General features: G+C 43.8%; 1 protein-coding gene across 10 annotated transcripts in view; it reads right to left on the bottom strand.

The window, feature by feature from the left end:
* Window positions 1-15,000, bottom strand: part of LOC123520139 (disintegrin and metalloproteinase domain-containing protein 11-like) — a 722,595-nt gene that overhangs the window by 134,070 nt on the left and 573,525 nt on the right. For all 10 annotated transcript variants that reach the window (XM_045282075.1, XM_045282076.1, XM_045282074.1 and 7 more), the window contains 5 exons: window positions 8,074-8,217; window positions 4,263-4,475; window positions 2,628-2,699; window positions 1,610-1,782; window positions 550-719 (listed from right to left, as the gene is read on the bottom strand). In XM_045282075.1, coding sequence (XP_045138010.1) covers window positions 550-719; window positions 1,610-1,782; window positions 2,628-2,699; window positions 4,263-4,475; window positions 8,074-8,217 — 772 coding nt within the window. The remainder of the gene's footprint in view (window positions 1-549; window positions 720-1,609; window positions 1,783-2,627; window positions 2,700-4,262; window positions 4,476-8,073; window positions 8,218-15,000) is intronic.

The following is a 15,000-nucleotide window of genomic DNA, read 5'->3' as shown; positions in this document are numbered from 1 at the left end:
ATTTACCTGATTCCCATCGTATGTATGTTGGGAGTTCTGCCAAGTCAGAAACACTCCACAAACCTTGGGATGCATCGTCAATTTTTTTTTCGAGTATAAAGGGTAAGTTTGCAATTCAAACATACATACGCAATGCTTTAAGGCCTATTTGCAAACTAACCCCCGCCCTCCCCCTTTCTGGTCTCATCATTAGTGAAGTGTACTTGTGTGACTGTTGCTTTCATCCTTCATTTCCACATTAATTACATTTACATGCAATTTTATATTTCTGCGGCATATAATCTTTGTTATGGCGCCACTAAAGAAATTATTTAATTACTTCAGGTAAAAATTTGCAACTTCCTTTTGACATATACAGTATTTTGTCTCAGAGTTTTTACAGGAATGCAAAATTTGGTCCATTTCGAATTCCCCATCAACCAAACCCAAAATTAACCTAAACCCAAAAAGTACAGTGAGCTAATATACTACCACAACCTGTAGAGGTTCTTGAGTAACTGTCGTACTTATAGTAAACATCAACCCCATGGCAGCTCTGCCAGGACTCACTTCCGTCATCGTGGGACATGTAGATGTTGTGGCCGATCTGGTGGGTCATAGTGGAGGCCGCCAGGTGAGGCTCGTACACGTTGAGGTCTACTGAGATGCCAGCAGCTTTGGATGTGCACACACTGTTCGGCACACTCATGCCCGACTCTCCGCCTTCGAACTGCTCCCCACTGCAGCGGAACACATTGGTAAATAGAAGGATCCATCCACAAACACATGTACGAAATAATCATACACCTACCCATCCATGGCTTCAATGCAAGGAAGAACATAGTATAAGGTTGGATCCAAAAAGATGCATGTGGTGTACTGTATCTACACTGCGCATACGACTCTTAGAGAATTAAAACAAACTGTTTATTGCGGCGTATCTGGCTTCATTTATTGCGTCTCTGACTCCTTTTATTTATCATACATTGTTGATTGAAGTCCCATATCAACAGAAAAAATATTTGGTAAACCTACAGAGTTAGTATATATGGGGTTCAAATTACTCGTAATGAGGAGCTCTATCTCTTGAGGTGGGTAAAAAACACGTAGCTGATTGTGGTGAAACTCTGCAGTTATACCAAATATTTCAACAAATCATCTATCATCATTAACGAGGGGGAATATTGGTAAGTTTAATAAGTTTGAATACGCGTACTTTAGAAACCATTCGACGAATTACCATGTAGTCTGAACAAACATTACTAATTTAGCTTTGTTATTAATACTTTGATAAGTTTTCACGTACAGCCTGCTCCTAAAGAACGATATTCGAATATAACTCTGGGATGTCTTGGCAAATTTGAATCGTCTTAATTAAGAGAGAGAGAGAGAGAGAGAGAGAGAGAGAGAGAGAGAGAGAAGCTAGACGTCGAAAAAAATACTGCATGTAGCCTACTGTACAGAAATTACATAGTTAAAATCAAGTATATAAGTGTAGATAAAACGAACATCATTATAATCACATGATGAGAAAAATAAATAGAGGAAAAACGACAGTCCTTCAGCTGCTTCAGCAGGTGTGTGTGTGACTGTGTGTGTGTGTGTGTGCTAGTCACTGCTAGATACTCACGTGATAAGGTGTGACGTATCCTTCTGAAACTCATTGAGGTTTTCCCCAACGTAACTGTAGAAATTGATGACGGCGGTGGATATAGGTTGATTTCTGCCCAGGTCGATGAGGTTCCTGCCTGACCAAGTCTCCAGGTAGGTGATGGTGATCCTGGTGTTGATGGTCTTGAAGTACTGGGGGACAGAGTGAGGGTCAAACAGCGCCACTACATATTGCTGTCGTCTTGTTGTGGTGTGTGGTGTGTTCCTAACAATATCGGCGTCTTTTTAGTGTGGTGTGTGCTGTCCTTAACTATATTGCTGTCGTCTTACTGTGGTGTGTGGTGTGTTCCTAACAATATCGGCGTCTTTCTGGTGGTGTGTGCTGTGTTCCTAACTATATTGCTGTCGTCTTGCTGTGGTGTATGGTGTGTGGTGTGAGGTGTGTTCCTAACCATGCGCAGTGTTGTGCTGATAGAATGTGTACTACTGTCCTCCCATGTTTTGTCAGTTAACGCACCTATATAAAAAGTCTGCTACTGTAAGAATAACGTGAATAGGTTTTCAAGAGTCTTTTACCTATTAAAAATATAGAAAAACATATTAATCTGTCACTAGAATCGTAAAAAAAAAAAAAAAGAATGAATAAATAAAACACACCCATGAAAATCCCATGCAACTTCAACTAGAGCCTTTTGAATGGAGTAGACGTGTTTCAGAATGTATAAAGTCTTTCCTGCAGGCGTGGATACCGATTAATTCTCTCAACAGGTGGTTATGTAAGTACTACTTTCTAGACGTCCTCCTTTACCTCATGGCAACTCTTCAAACTTAAAATATTGTGGTTTATTTTTTCAGTATATAAAACACACCATTACGTAGTCGATTTAAACAGTGTGAGCCATGCAATTCTTAGCGCAGAGAAAAACGGAAAAGCGCCAACAGTTATCAAAATGAGCTACTAAGTACTGTATTGCTATTATCTGTTAATTAAATGAACGTGTATCAGTGGTAAGAAACACCAGGTTTTCGCTACTCACCAGATCTGCGATGTTGGCGATTTGCAGAGCGTCACTGATTGCTTTCACTCTGGAGTAGTTTCGGTCTTCCATCTGGTGGGAGAGAAGGCGTAGTGAGACTGTGAGAGTGAGCAGAGGTGGAAAGAAATTTGTATGAAGTGATGTGAATGAAATAACCTAATGGATAATGATAATGTTTGAGTGGGTGTTTGTTTCTTAGTTTTATTGTATCTTCATGATACTTTCGTACTTAGGATTACTTATTACACACACACACACACACACACACACACACACACACACACACACACACACGGGTAAAACAAATATCTAAAAAAATAAAACGAAAGAAAGAAAAAAGAAAATTAAAGACAGTTTCGTATATCTCGTTGGAAAACATGTACTAATTCCCAGGAAACTTAAAAAAAAAAAAATGAAAATAAAATAAAACACCCACCTGTAACACTAATCTGTCATAAGCGCACCTGTTACGGTTTGACTCTACCTAAGTTAACTTAAACATGAGTGAAGGAGAGGCAATGGGTTTCTCTCTTCCAACGGGGGCATTCAACACCGCCGCTGAGGAAGAGAAATTATTGGAAAGGGGACGGCAGGATCAGCAGCACTTGCGGAGTATCAGTCTGTTGCCATGGAAACGCCCGCTGGGATCTCGCAAGGGCAAGTTTAGGGGTGTAGCTCCCACATGTATTCCACCAAGCGCCCTACGGATCCCACAAGGATGACTCCATGTAGGGAAGAGTGCAGATAGAGCGGGTACAGTTCAAGGAGTCGTGGTGTAGCGGAGTGGTATATACAGAGACCAAGCTTAGAATTTACAACTGATGACAGATGAAGAGAAATCAACGTAGTGGTGGTGGTGGTGCGGGCGGCCGGGAGGAAGGAAGGAAGGCTACAACTTTAACTCTGTCAAAGCATCACCGAATTAATTTTGATAATCAACCTGGTCATCGGCAGCCGTAATTCAAATATGTATGTAATTTCACTTGGCATTTTTTTTTTCTTTCGATACGTATATATAAAACGACGCTGTGTGTGTGTGTGTGTGTGTGTGTGTGTGTGTGTGTGTGTGTGTGTGTGTGTGTGTGTGTGTGTGTGTGTGTGTGTGCGTGTGTGTGTGTTTAATTGATATACAGCTCCTATATGCAGCAGATACAAGTGTGGATCAGAGTTCTATGCATCGGAAGGCGCAGGAGCGATGGGGTCAATACACACACTAACCTAACCTAACCTAACTTAACTATAACGCAGTATACATGCATCCCAGCACGTAATGGAGGCAGAGTAACAAGGCCAAACTGTCGGTAAAGCTACAACCATTACCGGCAGGCGTGTTCACTGGTGATGCTCCGATGAAAAAAAAAAAAATAAATAAATAAAGAATAAATAAAAATGAGTAAATAAATGAAAAAAAAAGATCACGTAATTTTTAGAAACCCCTACATTAACACACCACTTTATTGACGCAGAAACAACACACACTCAAGACACACACACACACACACACACACACACACACACACACACACACACACACACACACACACACACACACACACACACACACACACCACCCAAGAATACACTCACAAACTTAAGACAGCAACAAAGAGAACAACAACAACATAATATACTCACGAATTTCTTGTCGAGGAAGAGAGCCGTCTCGATGTACTTAATGGTGGTGCGCACGTCACGAATGTACCTGTGTCTAGCCTGCTTCTTCTTGCGGCCTCGACTCAAACGGTTGTAGTTTTCCTCCCAGTTGCCCCACTCGTAGCCGCTCTGGTAGCCGCACTTCTGCCTGATGTGTGTGTTCTTCGACTCGATGATGAAATGCGGGTGCTTGGGCTGCCGGAGAGGGAGTGCGTGAGTGCGTGAGTGAGTGAGTGAGTGGAGGAGTGAGTTATGCGAGTGACGTGGGGAAAGTATGGCTGGAAGGAGGGAGGGATGAATGTTCTTTGTTCATATTGATAGTTATTGTTGTTAATATTATAGTAGTAGTAGTAGTAGAAGTAGTAGTAGTAGTAGTAGTAGTAGTAGTAGTAGTAGTAGTAGTAGTAGTAGTAAGAAATACAGAGAGAGAGAGAGAGAGAGAGAGAGAGAGAGAGAGAGAGAGAGAGAGAGAGAGAGATCAGCACAATGAGCAAAACATACGTATATTACAAAAAAAAAGAAAGAAAAAAAAAACACGCATTTTCACCAAGTCACTACACATAACACACACACACACACACCAAGTCACTTCCTTCCCTCTCTTCTCTGTCACACCCCGTCATTGTATCCACTTCCTTACACTCGCCTCGCCTCTCCCACCCACCTGTTTAGTGTTTACCTTTGCCGTTCCTTCTACTCTACCAACTTCTCTATTTACTTTTCCTTCCTTCTCTTCCCCTCTATTTCCTGTAATTCGATTCAAACGCCTGCCACTCTTCATCTCTCCAGCAACTTCCTCTCATTACTTTGGCCTCCTCTCTCACTCTCACTCTCTCACTCTCACTATCTCTCTCTCTCTCTCTCTCTCTCTCTCTCTCTCTCTCTCTCTCTCTCTCTCTCTCTCTCTCTCTCTTTCTTTCTTTCTTTCTTTCTTTCTTTCTTTCTTTCTTTCTCTCTCTCTCTCTCTCTCTCTCTCTCTCTCTCTCTCTCTCTCTCTCTCTCTCTCTCTCTCTCTCTCTCTGTTCTGCTGTCCCTCATTTCACACATAAGGAGGGCCTGGCTTGCAGTTTAGCTTAGGGAACTGATGAATCTTTGATTATGCTTAGATTGAAGAACATTTAAGAGAGAGAGAGAGAGAGAGAGAGAGAGAGAGAGAGAGAGAGAGAGAGAGAGAGAGAGAGAGAGAGAGAGAGAGAGAGAGAGAGGTACACATATTCACTTAAACACTTAATTGTGCATATATTTCAATACCTACAAACACACACGTATACTAAATAATGAAATAGGTAAACTTACACTATAGAAGATAAGAATACACTGAAAAAAAGACGATATACACATAGATTTATATAATAACCATGGCGAAAGGATGTGAGCGTATGTGTGTGCGTATGTTTGTTTATAACCTCCCAAAATGCTGCGGGAGTGTTGTTTTTAAAGGAGTAGGCGTGAAGATGGCAAGGGGTAGTAAGGAAGGGTGAGGGAGCGGATGGCAGGTATAGGGAGGGCCAGGTATCGTTCTTCCCACACACAGTTTTAATAAGAGCCACGAGTCTTTCCTGTGATGGATGAAGCAACGGACGCCTTGCTCCTATTAACCTATTGCCGCTTCTTTCCTCACCAAGCTAGCCTCGCCCTTAGATCGCCCGTGCCCAGAGTGGAGGGTCCTGCAGCAGTCTAACGTGAGTCAACACAGGATCAAATATACCGCCGTCTCATGCATCTGGCAGCGGCTCTTGATTCATAAGGACAGCTGGTGTCATGAGGAAACTTTACACCTTGACTGGCACCTCTTAGTTCAAATCCCAGATAAGTGAGGTTACGTGAGGTGAGGTTAGGTAAGGTCTCGTGATTTCATGGATATCTGGACTCGTACTCGTGGATTAAAAGGAAAAAGTGTCATTAAGTCTGTAGTTTGATACCACAGATGGGTGTGGAGAGCTTCCGTAGCTCGTAATGTCAAGGAAAAACGTTTTAGATGGTTTAGCAACATCTCTACTTTGTGGAATTATACGTTTGTCTAACTGTCTATCAATCTTTCTACTTATATATTTATCAATCACAAGATAAATCATTAATCTGTGATGTATTGAAAAAAAATTAAGTTCTTTCGTATTGTGAAGATCGAAATAGAAACTAAAACTCTTACTGTGACCATTAGTGAGAAACCAATTTATCACTACATAATTACGAGGCTGCTGCGGTCCTGTGACTGAGATCTCTAAACGGGACTTCCTCTCCTCCGCTGGCGTGGTGCCCAGTGGCTCCCTCCTTGCTAAGTACCGCGAGTTTTTGTCACTTTGGTCTCGTATGAAAGGAAACAATGCGAGGGATGCACAGCGGGCCTGATTTGTGGTAGGAATTAATCTTAACTTTAAAGAGGTGGTGCGGAGGGAGGGGTAGAGGCGGAGGAAGGAAGGGAGAGCAAGGGTGGGGGTGGTGAGAGGATGGCAGAGGTCCGGCCAGATGTCAACAGTAAAGTGGATTGCCGGCAGTGAAGTCTCCGTGAACTAACTTGCAGGCATATAAACTCAACTTCCACTTACCTCGCTAGTAGGATAAATAATACATAACTACCATATCTTCCTATCTCTTTATCATAATAATAATAATAATAATAATAATAATAATAATAAAAATAATAATAATGCTAATAAAAATATTAATAATAATAATAATAATAATAATAATAATAATAAAAACTATAGCTGTAACGATAATGACTTGGCAAAAATTTTACTTGGAAAGCCAGAGAGAGAGAGAGAGAGAGAGAGAGAGAGAGAGAGAGAGAGAGAGAGAGAGTATAGCTCCCAAATAACACAACACCACAATGAGTATATTATCACAAGACGATGCCCGTGAAAAAAAAAAAAAAAAAAAAAAACAAGAAAACTGAGGCCTTCCCGTAGATACTCCAGGCTCAGCATCGGCAGCGTATGACGATGCTGAGAGTTAGAAAACATCCACAAATCGGGTATTGAGAATCCAGATCCCTGTCCGATATTGACGAGCGAGGTAAGCCGATTTCTCCAGCTACGGGTTTTATCTACGAGTTGTTTATTTTCTTTATATATATATATATATATATATATATATATATATATATATATATATATATATATATATATATATATATATATATATATATATATATATATATATATATATATATATATATATATATATATATATATATATATATATATATATATATATATATATATATATATATATATATATATATATATATATATATATATATATATATACTACGATTTTTGTCCTTGTATTCAAATTCCGGAAGCTTTTATTTCGTACTTGATGTTTTAGAACTGTCACAGCGGGAGGAGGTGTGGCTGGGCTGCGGGGGGGTGAAATAATGCATGTGGTAGTGGTTCCCTGTTGGTTGTTGGAGGGAGGGAAGGAAGGGGGGAGGGGATGAGGGTAGGAGGGAAAGCAGCGAGGAATGAAAGATAAACTAGAGCACGATAACACAGCTAAACATTGAGAGGTACCAGCAATACACGTCTGGCCAGGACGAAGACACAACAGCTTTAGGAAGACCGTGGCTGATGTGAGAGGTGAACCTGGAAGCGTGGAGGGTTTGATGCTCTCACCGCCTCACCTTTCCCGTCGCCTGGCCTGTCCTAATCGCTGAGGGAGCGGGGAAAAATATCCTACCGAATATTTCGCAGGGGAAGCCTCAGTTCCTATTCTAATACTCTGTCCCAATGCCGACCCCTCCAATCCCCCCCCTAGCCCCTGCCAGCCCCGCCTCGGCCATGCCACTTACCAGCTTTTCACCGCCAACCATCGGGGAGACGAGGAGAGTCTCGTTGCCCAGCTGGATGATGCCCGCCAAGCCATTGCAGGTCCTGAAGGCAGCGATGGCGCCCGAGTAGTCCTTCACCGTGCCGTGGTAGTAGCAGTGCTCCAGCTGGCGAAGGAAGAAAGACTCGGTTAGTGCAATGTTCTGACTACATCACGTGATCACAGACTAATGCGTTGAAATATGTATATCAGATTACATTGAGGTCCTTTGGATTTATCGTATCAGTTCGTGTTCACCTCCATGAAATCCAAATGCATGGATTCCAATGAGTAATGAAAGAGATGGCAACCAAGGGGAGGCAAAGTGACCCCACCGTCCCGTTACCCACACGGAAATAAGACCCACTTCTTATTAGCAGGGGAAGGAATTACATCTTCGGGAGGGTGTAGTGAGACAGCAAGGAAGAGAGGGAGGGGTCCTTGTGTTAGACATTTCACGGTGGACTGGAGGACCTGATGAGGTGGATGGATGGGTGAAGAAGGGCGGAGGGAGATACCAGTCCCTACTCCACCACCACACTGACCTTCCCCATGTTTGTCTATCTCCACAGCCCCAGCAAGACTCGGGGACTCGTCCACATGTCAACACTAATCATACACCTTTACGCTTAATCAAGTATGGAATGACTTATCCCCCAAAGTAATTACAGTCAGTCTTAATTTGGTTTTTTCCTCCCGTCCTTCCTTCCTCCGGAGTCCCCCGTGCCCGCAAGGCTTCCAGGAGAGCATTAATAAGGCTCAAATAGGTCTTAATAAGGCTTGAGGAGAACCGTATTAGATGATCCAACACATTCAGTCTTTCTCTCTTCCCTTGCCTCGTCTCACTCTGCCTTCGCTCAGTTATGTGCCAGACTCAGCTATCTCCTCGAGGGCCGGGATTGACTCATTATTACTGCTGCTGCTGCTGCTGCTACTTCACCCGGCATTACTCATTCAAGAGAGAGAGAGAGAGAGAGAGAGAGAGAGAGAGAGAGAGAGAGAGAGAGAGAGAGAGAGAGAGAGAGAGAGAGAGAGAGAGAGAGAGAGAGAGAGAGAGCACTAAACGCGCACACACAGTCCTACCCGAAGATCGGTCACTACGAGCTCTGAGCTCTTTCCTTAGGGGAAAGACTGGCTGGGTAACCAGCAGACGACCGTGGTGAATAACACACACACACACACACACACACACACACACACACACACACACACACACACACACACACGGTAGCTTAGTGGTTAGAGCGCTGGCTTCACAAGCCAGAGGACCGGGGTTCGATTCCCCGGCCGGGTGGAGATATTTGGGTGTGTCTCCTTTCACGTGTAGCCCCTGTTCATCTAGCAGTGAGTAGGTACGGGATATAAATCGAGGAGTTGTGACCTTGTTGTCCCGGTGTGTGGTGTGTGCCTGGTCTCAGGCCTATCCGAATGAGCTCTGAGCTCGTTCCGTAGGGTAACGTCTGGCTGTCTCGTCAGAGATTGCAGCAGATCAAACAGTGAAACACACACAGAAAGACAAAAGCGATACACTCACTCACCAATCCTCAATTTCTACTCCGTCATAAAAACAGGAAAAACAGACACACACACGAGAGACAACAAACACACCACAAGACAGAAACTCGCGTATCCTTCACTCCTTTCTCCCTAACCTCCTCCTTCCTCCATAACCTCAAACCTAACACAAGCAGGCAGAAGGTAGCGGTAGCACCACCAGCACCAGCACCACCACCACCACCAGGTTTTTCATCACAAATATTATGATAAATGCAATCCATCATCTAAAAAGAGTGGACCTGAACCAGAGTAATATCCATTGTGTGAGGGAGCCCCGTAACTGTGTGTGTGTGTGTGTGTGTGTGTGTGTGCCCTCGAGGGTTGTGAGGGTAAGAGGACGGGTGGTGAGGGATAGGGCATAAAAGGAGGGAGAGGCAGTAGAGAGGGAGGGGTGGTAGTAGTGAGGGGCTGGTTCACAAGAGCGAGGGAGGCGGTAACCCTTGGCAGTGCAGCTCTTACACAGATTAATGTCGATCTTCTCATTATATGGCAACAAAGAGGCCCGGATGCTACTACGATGACTTGAGAAGAACGTCCTAACCAAACCTAACCAAGCCTAACTTTAACCTAATCAAACCTAATGTAACCTAACCATACCTAACCAAATCTAACCAAACCAAACCTAACCAGACCAAACCTTACTTAACCTAATCTAACCTATTGTCGATCCTCTTACTATACACTCACAAAAAATCTCCTCTACTATTACAGTAAGTGGAGAGGATATAGTCCCAACCTAACCTAACCTAACCTAACCTGGCCGAGGAGTAGCGCAGAATTTTACAGAGTACGTTTCTCAGACTTCTTTTTCTTTATGTACTTTCCCTTTACCTGGAAGAGACAGTCCTGGAATTTATGCCATATGCAAAGAGCTCTGTCAAGGTTTTAATGTATAACGTCACAATTCTGGTGATGCTGAGGGTACGGACGGGTGAGGGGAGGAGGAGGAGGAGGAGGAGGAGGAGGAGGAGGATGGAAAGGTCCACGCTTTTATCCAAGCTGAAGATAATCCGATTTCTTAACTCCCGTGTGACTCCAGCCTCGGGACGAACACAGCTTGCCTATCAGCCACAAAGTTAAGCAAAGTCAATAGGTGAATGAATGAATACCCGTGTGTAGATCAACATAGGGAATTCTGACTGTGGTTTACTGTATTGTTTGTTAATATTAGGGAACTAGACTTGTACCGGTAACAAATTCTCTCTCTCTCTCTCTCTCTCTCTCTCTCTCTCTCTCTCTCTCTCTCTCTCTCTCTCTCTCTCTCTCTCTCTCTCTTTCTCTCTCTCTCGTTCCTGTCCACCTTCACCAAACCTTTTGAGGCAGGTTCATTTCCTTTTCCTTTTTCCCATTAAGACGGATAAACGAGAGACTAAGGGACAGGGAGGAGGTGCTGCTGGGCCGGTGGAGTGCTGGCGTGATGGACAGCAACACAAAGCATAAGTGGGCAGAAGACAGTTGCCGCATGATTAAGATTAACACTAAGTACGAGTGTTCCCTGAATGTGAGCTTCAGGAAGGCAACGAGGATTCAACTCAAGGTGTAACTCCCATTCCACCTCTCCACTTCATCATTCCATTCCACACCATTTGTAACTCCATATCCTCATCTAAAACTGTGTACCTCATCCAAAAGAACGATAAAATTGAGGAAAAGGCCCACTTGAGTGCCAGTTCCCATAGCAGCGTCAAATACAATAAAAGAATATTTGAAGATAAGTGACTTGAAATCTCCTTCTTTAAAGAGCTTAAGTCATAAGAAGGTTGGAGATGCAGAAGCAGGCAGGGAGTTCCAAAGCTTATGTTCGTGTTCTTGACTATCACGAGTTTTGTTATGCAAGAAAAGCCAATGACAACAGAAACAAAGAAGAAAAAGGTCCGCTGAAGATGCCCAAACCAAAAATAGCAGAAAAAAATTAATTACTAGTACAATGATATTATTACTCCGAGTCCTATCCTAAACATCAAGACATGGTTAGAATCACGATGGGAGCAAAAACAACGAATTTAAGCTTCCATGCATTACATATGTAAATAAAAAGAACAGGATAGCACTGGTTTTCAAATAGTGCTGGATAGCTACAATATACTCAGTAACCAAGTTGTTACTTCAAAGTCAATAGGAAGCTTTGGAGAGAAAGACAAATAAAAAAAAGATGTGTGGGCGTACGTAAGCAAGCCACGTGTAGGCCTACTGGCTTTTTTTTACAGCTTCCCTTATGTTCTCTACGTCCCCGATACTAGCCTACCCTCCCTCAGGTCACGCCACACAACGCTTCCTCTGGGGTGGTGGTAAGTCTTTCTCGCTCAGGATGGAATGTTTTAAGCAAGACGATGTGAAATACAGACAAATTACCATCAACTCAACACTGCTGGCCACAACACTCCTGCATCGTTGGGAGTAGTGGTAGTGGGGAATTAGAGAGCCACACAAAGCCACATCTTAGCTAATCCCGGCTTTGTGGCAGTGCCTTGAATACCCAGAGAGTTAGATTCATATTCTGAAACACCTCTGCACCATACCTCCTTTACTTTCATAAGGCTCTAGTCGAAGTTACCCGGGACTTTGAAGTGTTTATATACTTCCACTGACTAAATAAAAAAAAAAAAAAAAATCTGGATTATCGAAAGGAAAAAAATAGTCTTGAGAATCTTTGCTTATCATCACTTTGGCCTTTGGAAATAGTCGTGGTGAGAGACAAAACCGTTTCTGAATATAGACCTTAGAAGAGAGAAAGACGAAGTGAGGGAATTCATCGCCCCCTCCCTCCACCCACACACACACACACACACACACACACACACTAAAAGATGAACGTGTTTAATGACCCGCCGCACATTAGGCTCACCAGAGATCGCCGTGTGAATATATAGCCTCCGTGCGTCATGGGGCTGGCTGTATTCAGAAACGCTTCGCTCTCTCACCACCACTAGTTTCAAAGGCCACAGAGACATCCAGCCAGGCTCTCAAGAGTGTTTCTCCTGTTCATAACACAGGAATCTTATCAATCTGTCACTAGAACCACACCAATACCCTTAAAGAATTGTCTAACTTTAACTTGGGGCTTCTGAAATTAGTCGAGGTACTCGTATTTTTGAGTAAGGTAAGAGTTTTCCGGGCCATCACCGCAAGGGTAGAAGGAGAGAGTCCGCCGCTAGATGGAATACATGGCAGTCTACTGGCGGCAGATCCTTTCTAGCTGTGATCCTGATCCCTTGCCCAGCATTACATCGTTTCAGATTGCCTTGAGGTAGTTTAACACTTTGAGTTGTAATGTGAGGCTTTCAGTAATAAATATTATATTTGTTAACCATTTCAGTGGTATCATAGTGCCTGCTACTTCATCATAACAAACCTACACGATTGTACTCTAACGTAAGAAATATGTTGGTACGTATGAGTTGGGTGTTTTCCCTCCCCATAGTTTGTTTCTTATATCTTATTGTTTCTCACATTTTCCATTACAGTTGGTCATATTTACCTTAAAGTGTGGTAATAAAGTAGCTTTGTATATCACTGCTTTCTCAAGGGTAATAAATGATGGGATCTTTTTACCACTTTCATAATTGACTAGTATTTTCTTCGAATGTAGCAAAAACAGTAGTACATATATTCTTCGTTTTCTCTTTACCTCTTTCAATTTCTTCCTACGTTCACATAATGAAAGACTTCCCCTTATACATAAACACTTTCACTACCTTACATAGACAAGAACAGGCGGACACACACACACACACACACACACACACACACACACACACACATCAGCAATCTCCCACCATGCACTGACACACACTAACCTATACCCCCATCCCAACCGATACATCCACCCCCTCCTACTCGAACACGTATCAACCCTCCATTCCCCCCAACAAGCACACACACACACACACACACACACACACACACACACACACACACACACACACTTCTGAACACCCTCCCGTCCCATCCTCACCTATCAACACTCGCACCACGCACATTTACCAACACTCACACGCAGACCAGAAAAAAAGAAAATAAAAAGGAAAATATGAAGAGACAGGGAAGGGGGAAAAAAAAGAGAGAGAGCGAGCGAGCGAGTGAGCGAGTGAGAGGGAGAGAGGGAGATAGAGTCCACGCAGAGAGGAACCTGCCGAAGACCTGGCCAGCAGTTTGTGAAGTGGACCGCGGCACTCAAACAGGTGAAACAGGTGAAACAGATGAGGCTTCAGCACGGGTGACTGGGCACACACGAGGCGGCTGCAGCGGATCCCACACCCAGCAGGTATAAATATGGGCCAGGGGACTACTGCCTTCAGCTCACCTCATTTATCTTGCCAAATGGCCTCTAACTGCCGCCCACCAGATGAAACAAAACAAAAGACAGCCACCTAGAGTTCCCTGCCAGGCGGTGGGTTCTCATACGTGTCTCCCCAAAATTTCCAAACCTTTATTCATGCTCTCTCTCTCTCTCTCTCTCTCTCTCTCTCTCTCTCTCTCTCTCTCATACACGCGCACTGCCTATACGTAATTATGAAGAAAAGAGTCACTATCATCTTTGCGTCGAGAGAGAGAGAGAGAGAGAGAGGAGTGGTTGTCATGGGGAATAATATCACTGGCGGCACTATGACAACCAGAAAGAGAGAGAGAGAGAGAGAGAGAGAGAGAGAGAGAGAGAGAGAGAGAGGAGTCACTAGCTACACACACATACATACACGCACACACACCCTTAACCTCCTCTCTCTCTCTCTCTCTCTCTCTCTCTCTCTCTCTCTCTCTCTCTCAGCACACAAACACACAGAGTCAACAACAAGCGCCCACTACCGGTAACCATCACAAGCCAACCACCACCACTGCCACCGCCACCACCACCACCAGACAGCGGGGACACCAATACGCAGAGCAAAACACCCACAGCAACTGATCAGAGCAACGCAGAACACCTACGAGTAACTAAACACAGCCAGTCCATAGCGGGAAATAGTTTAGGAAGATGTGGATGTACATGACAAGGGAGAGAGGGAGTCTAAAGGTGTGGGGATGTTTAAGGGAGGGAGACAGGAAGACGGGTGTGAGGATGTGTAGGGGAGGGAGGCAGGGGAAGGTTATGGGGATGTGTAGAGGAAGGAGATAAGGAATGTAGAGGTGTAGAGATGTATAGGGGAAGAAGGGAGGCAGGGGGAATGTGAGGATGTGTAGGAGAGGGAGGGAAGGAGGCAGTGTAGTGTGGGGATGTACAGAGTAGGGAGGCAAGGAGGCAGGGAGACAGTGTGTGGGGGGGATGTCCTATAGAGTTATGGAAGAGCAGCGCGTTGTCAACACAGGCCACGAGTCAACAAACAGCAGCGGGATGGTTCCAAAGATTCCGCCAAAT

The sequence above is a fragment of the Portunus trituberculatus genome, chromosome 46 (assembly GCF_017591435.1).
Source record: "Portunus trituberculatus isolate SZX2019 chromosome 46, ASM1759143v1, whole genome shotgun sequence".
Taxonomy (NCBI): domain Eukaryota; kingdom Metazoa; phylum Arthropoda; class Malacostraca; order Decapoda; family Portunidae; genus Portunus; species Portunus trituberculatus.
The sequence above is the reverse complement of the archived record's forward strand: the minus strand, read 5'-3'. Positions and strand labels throughout refer to the sequence as shown.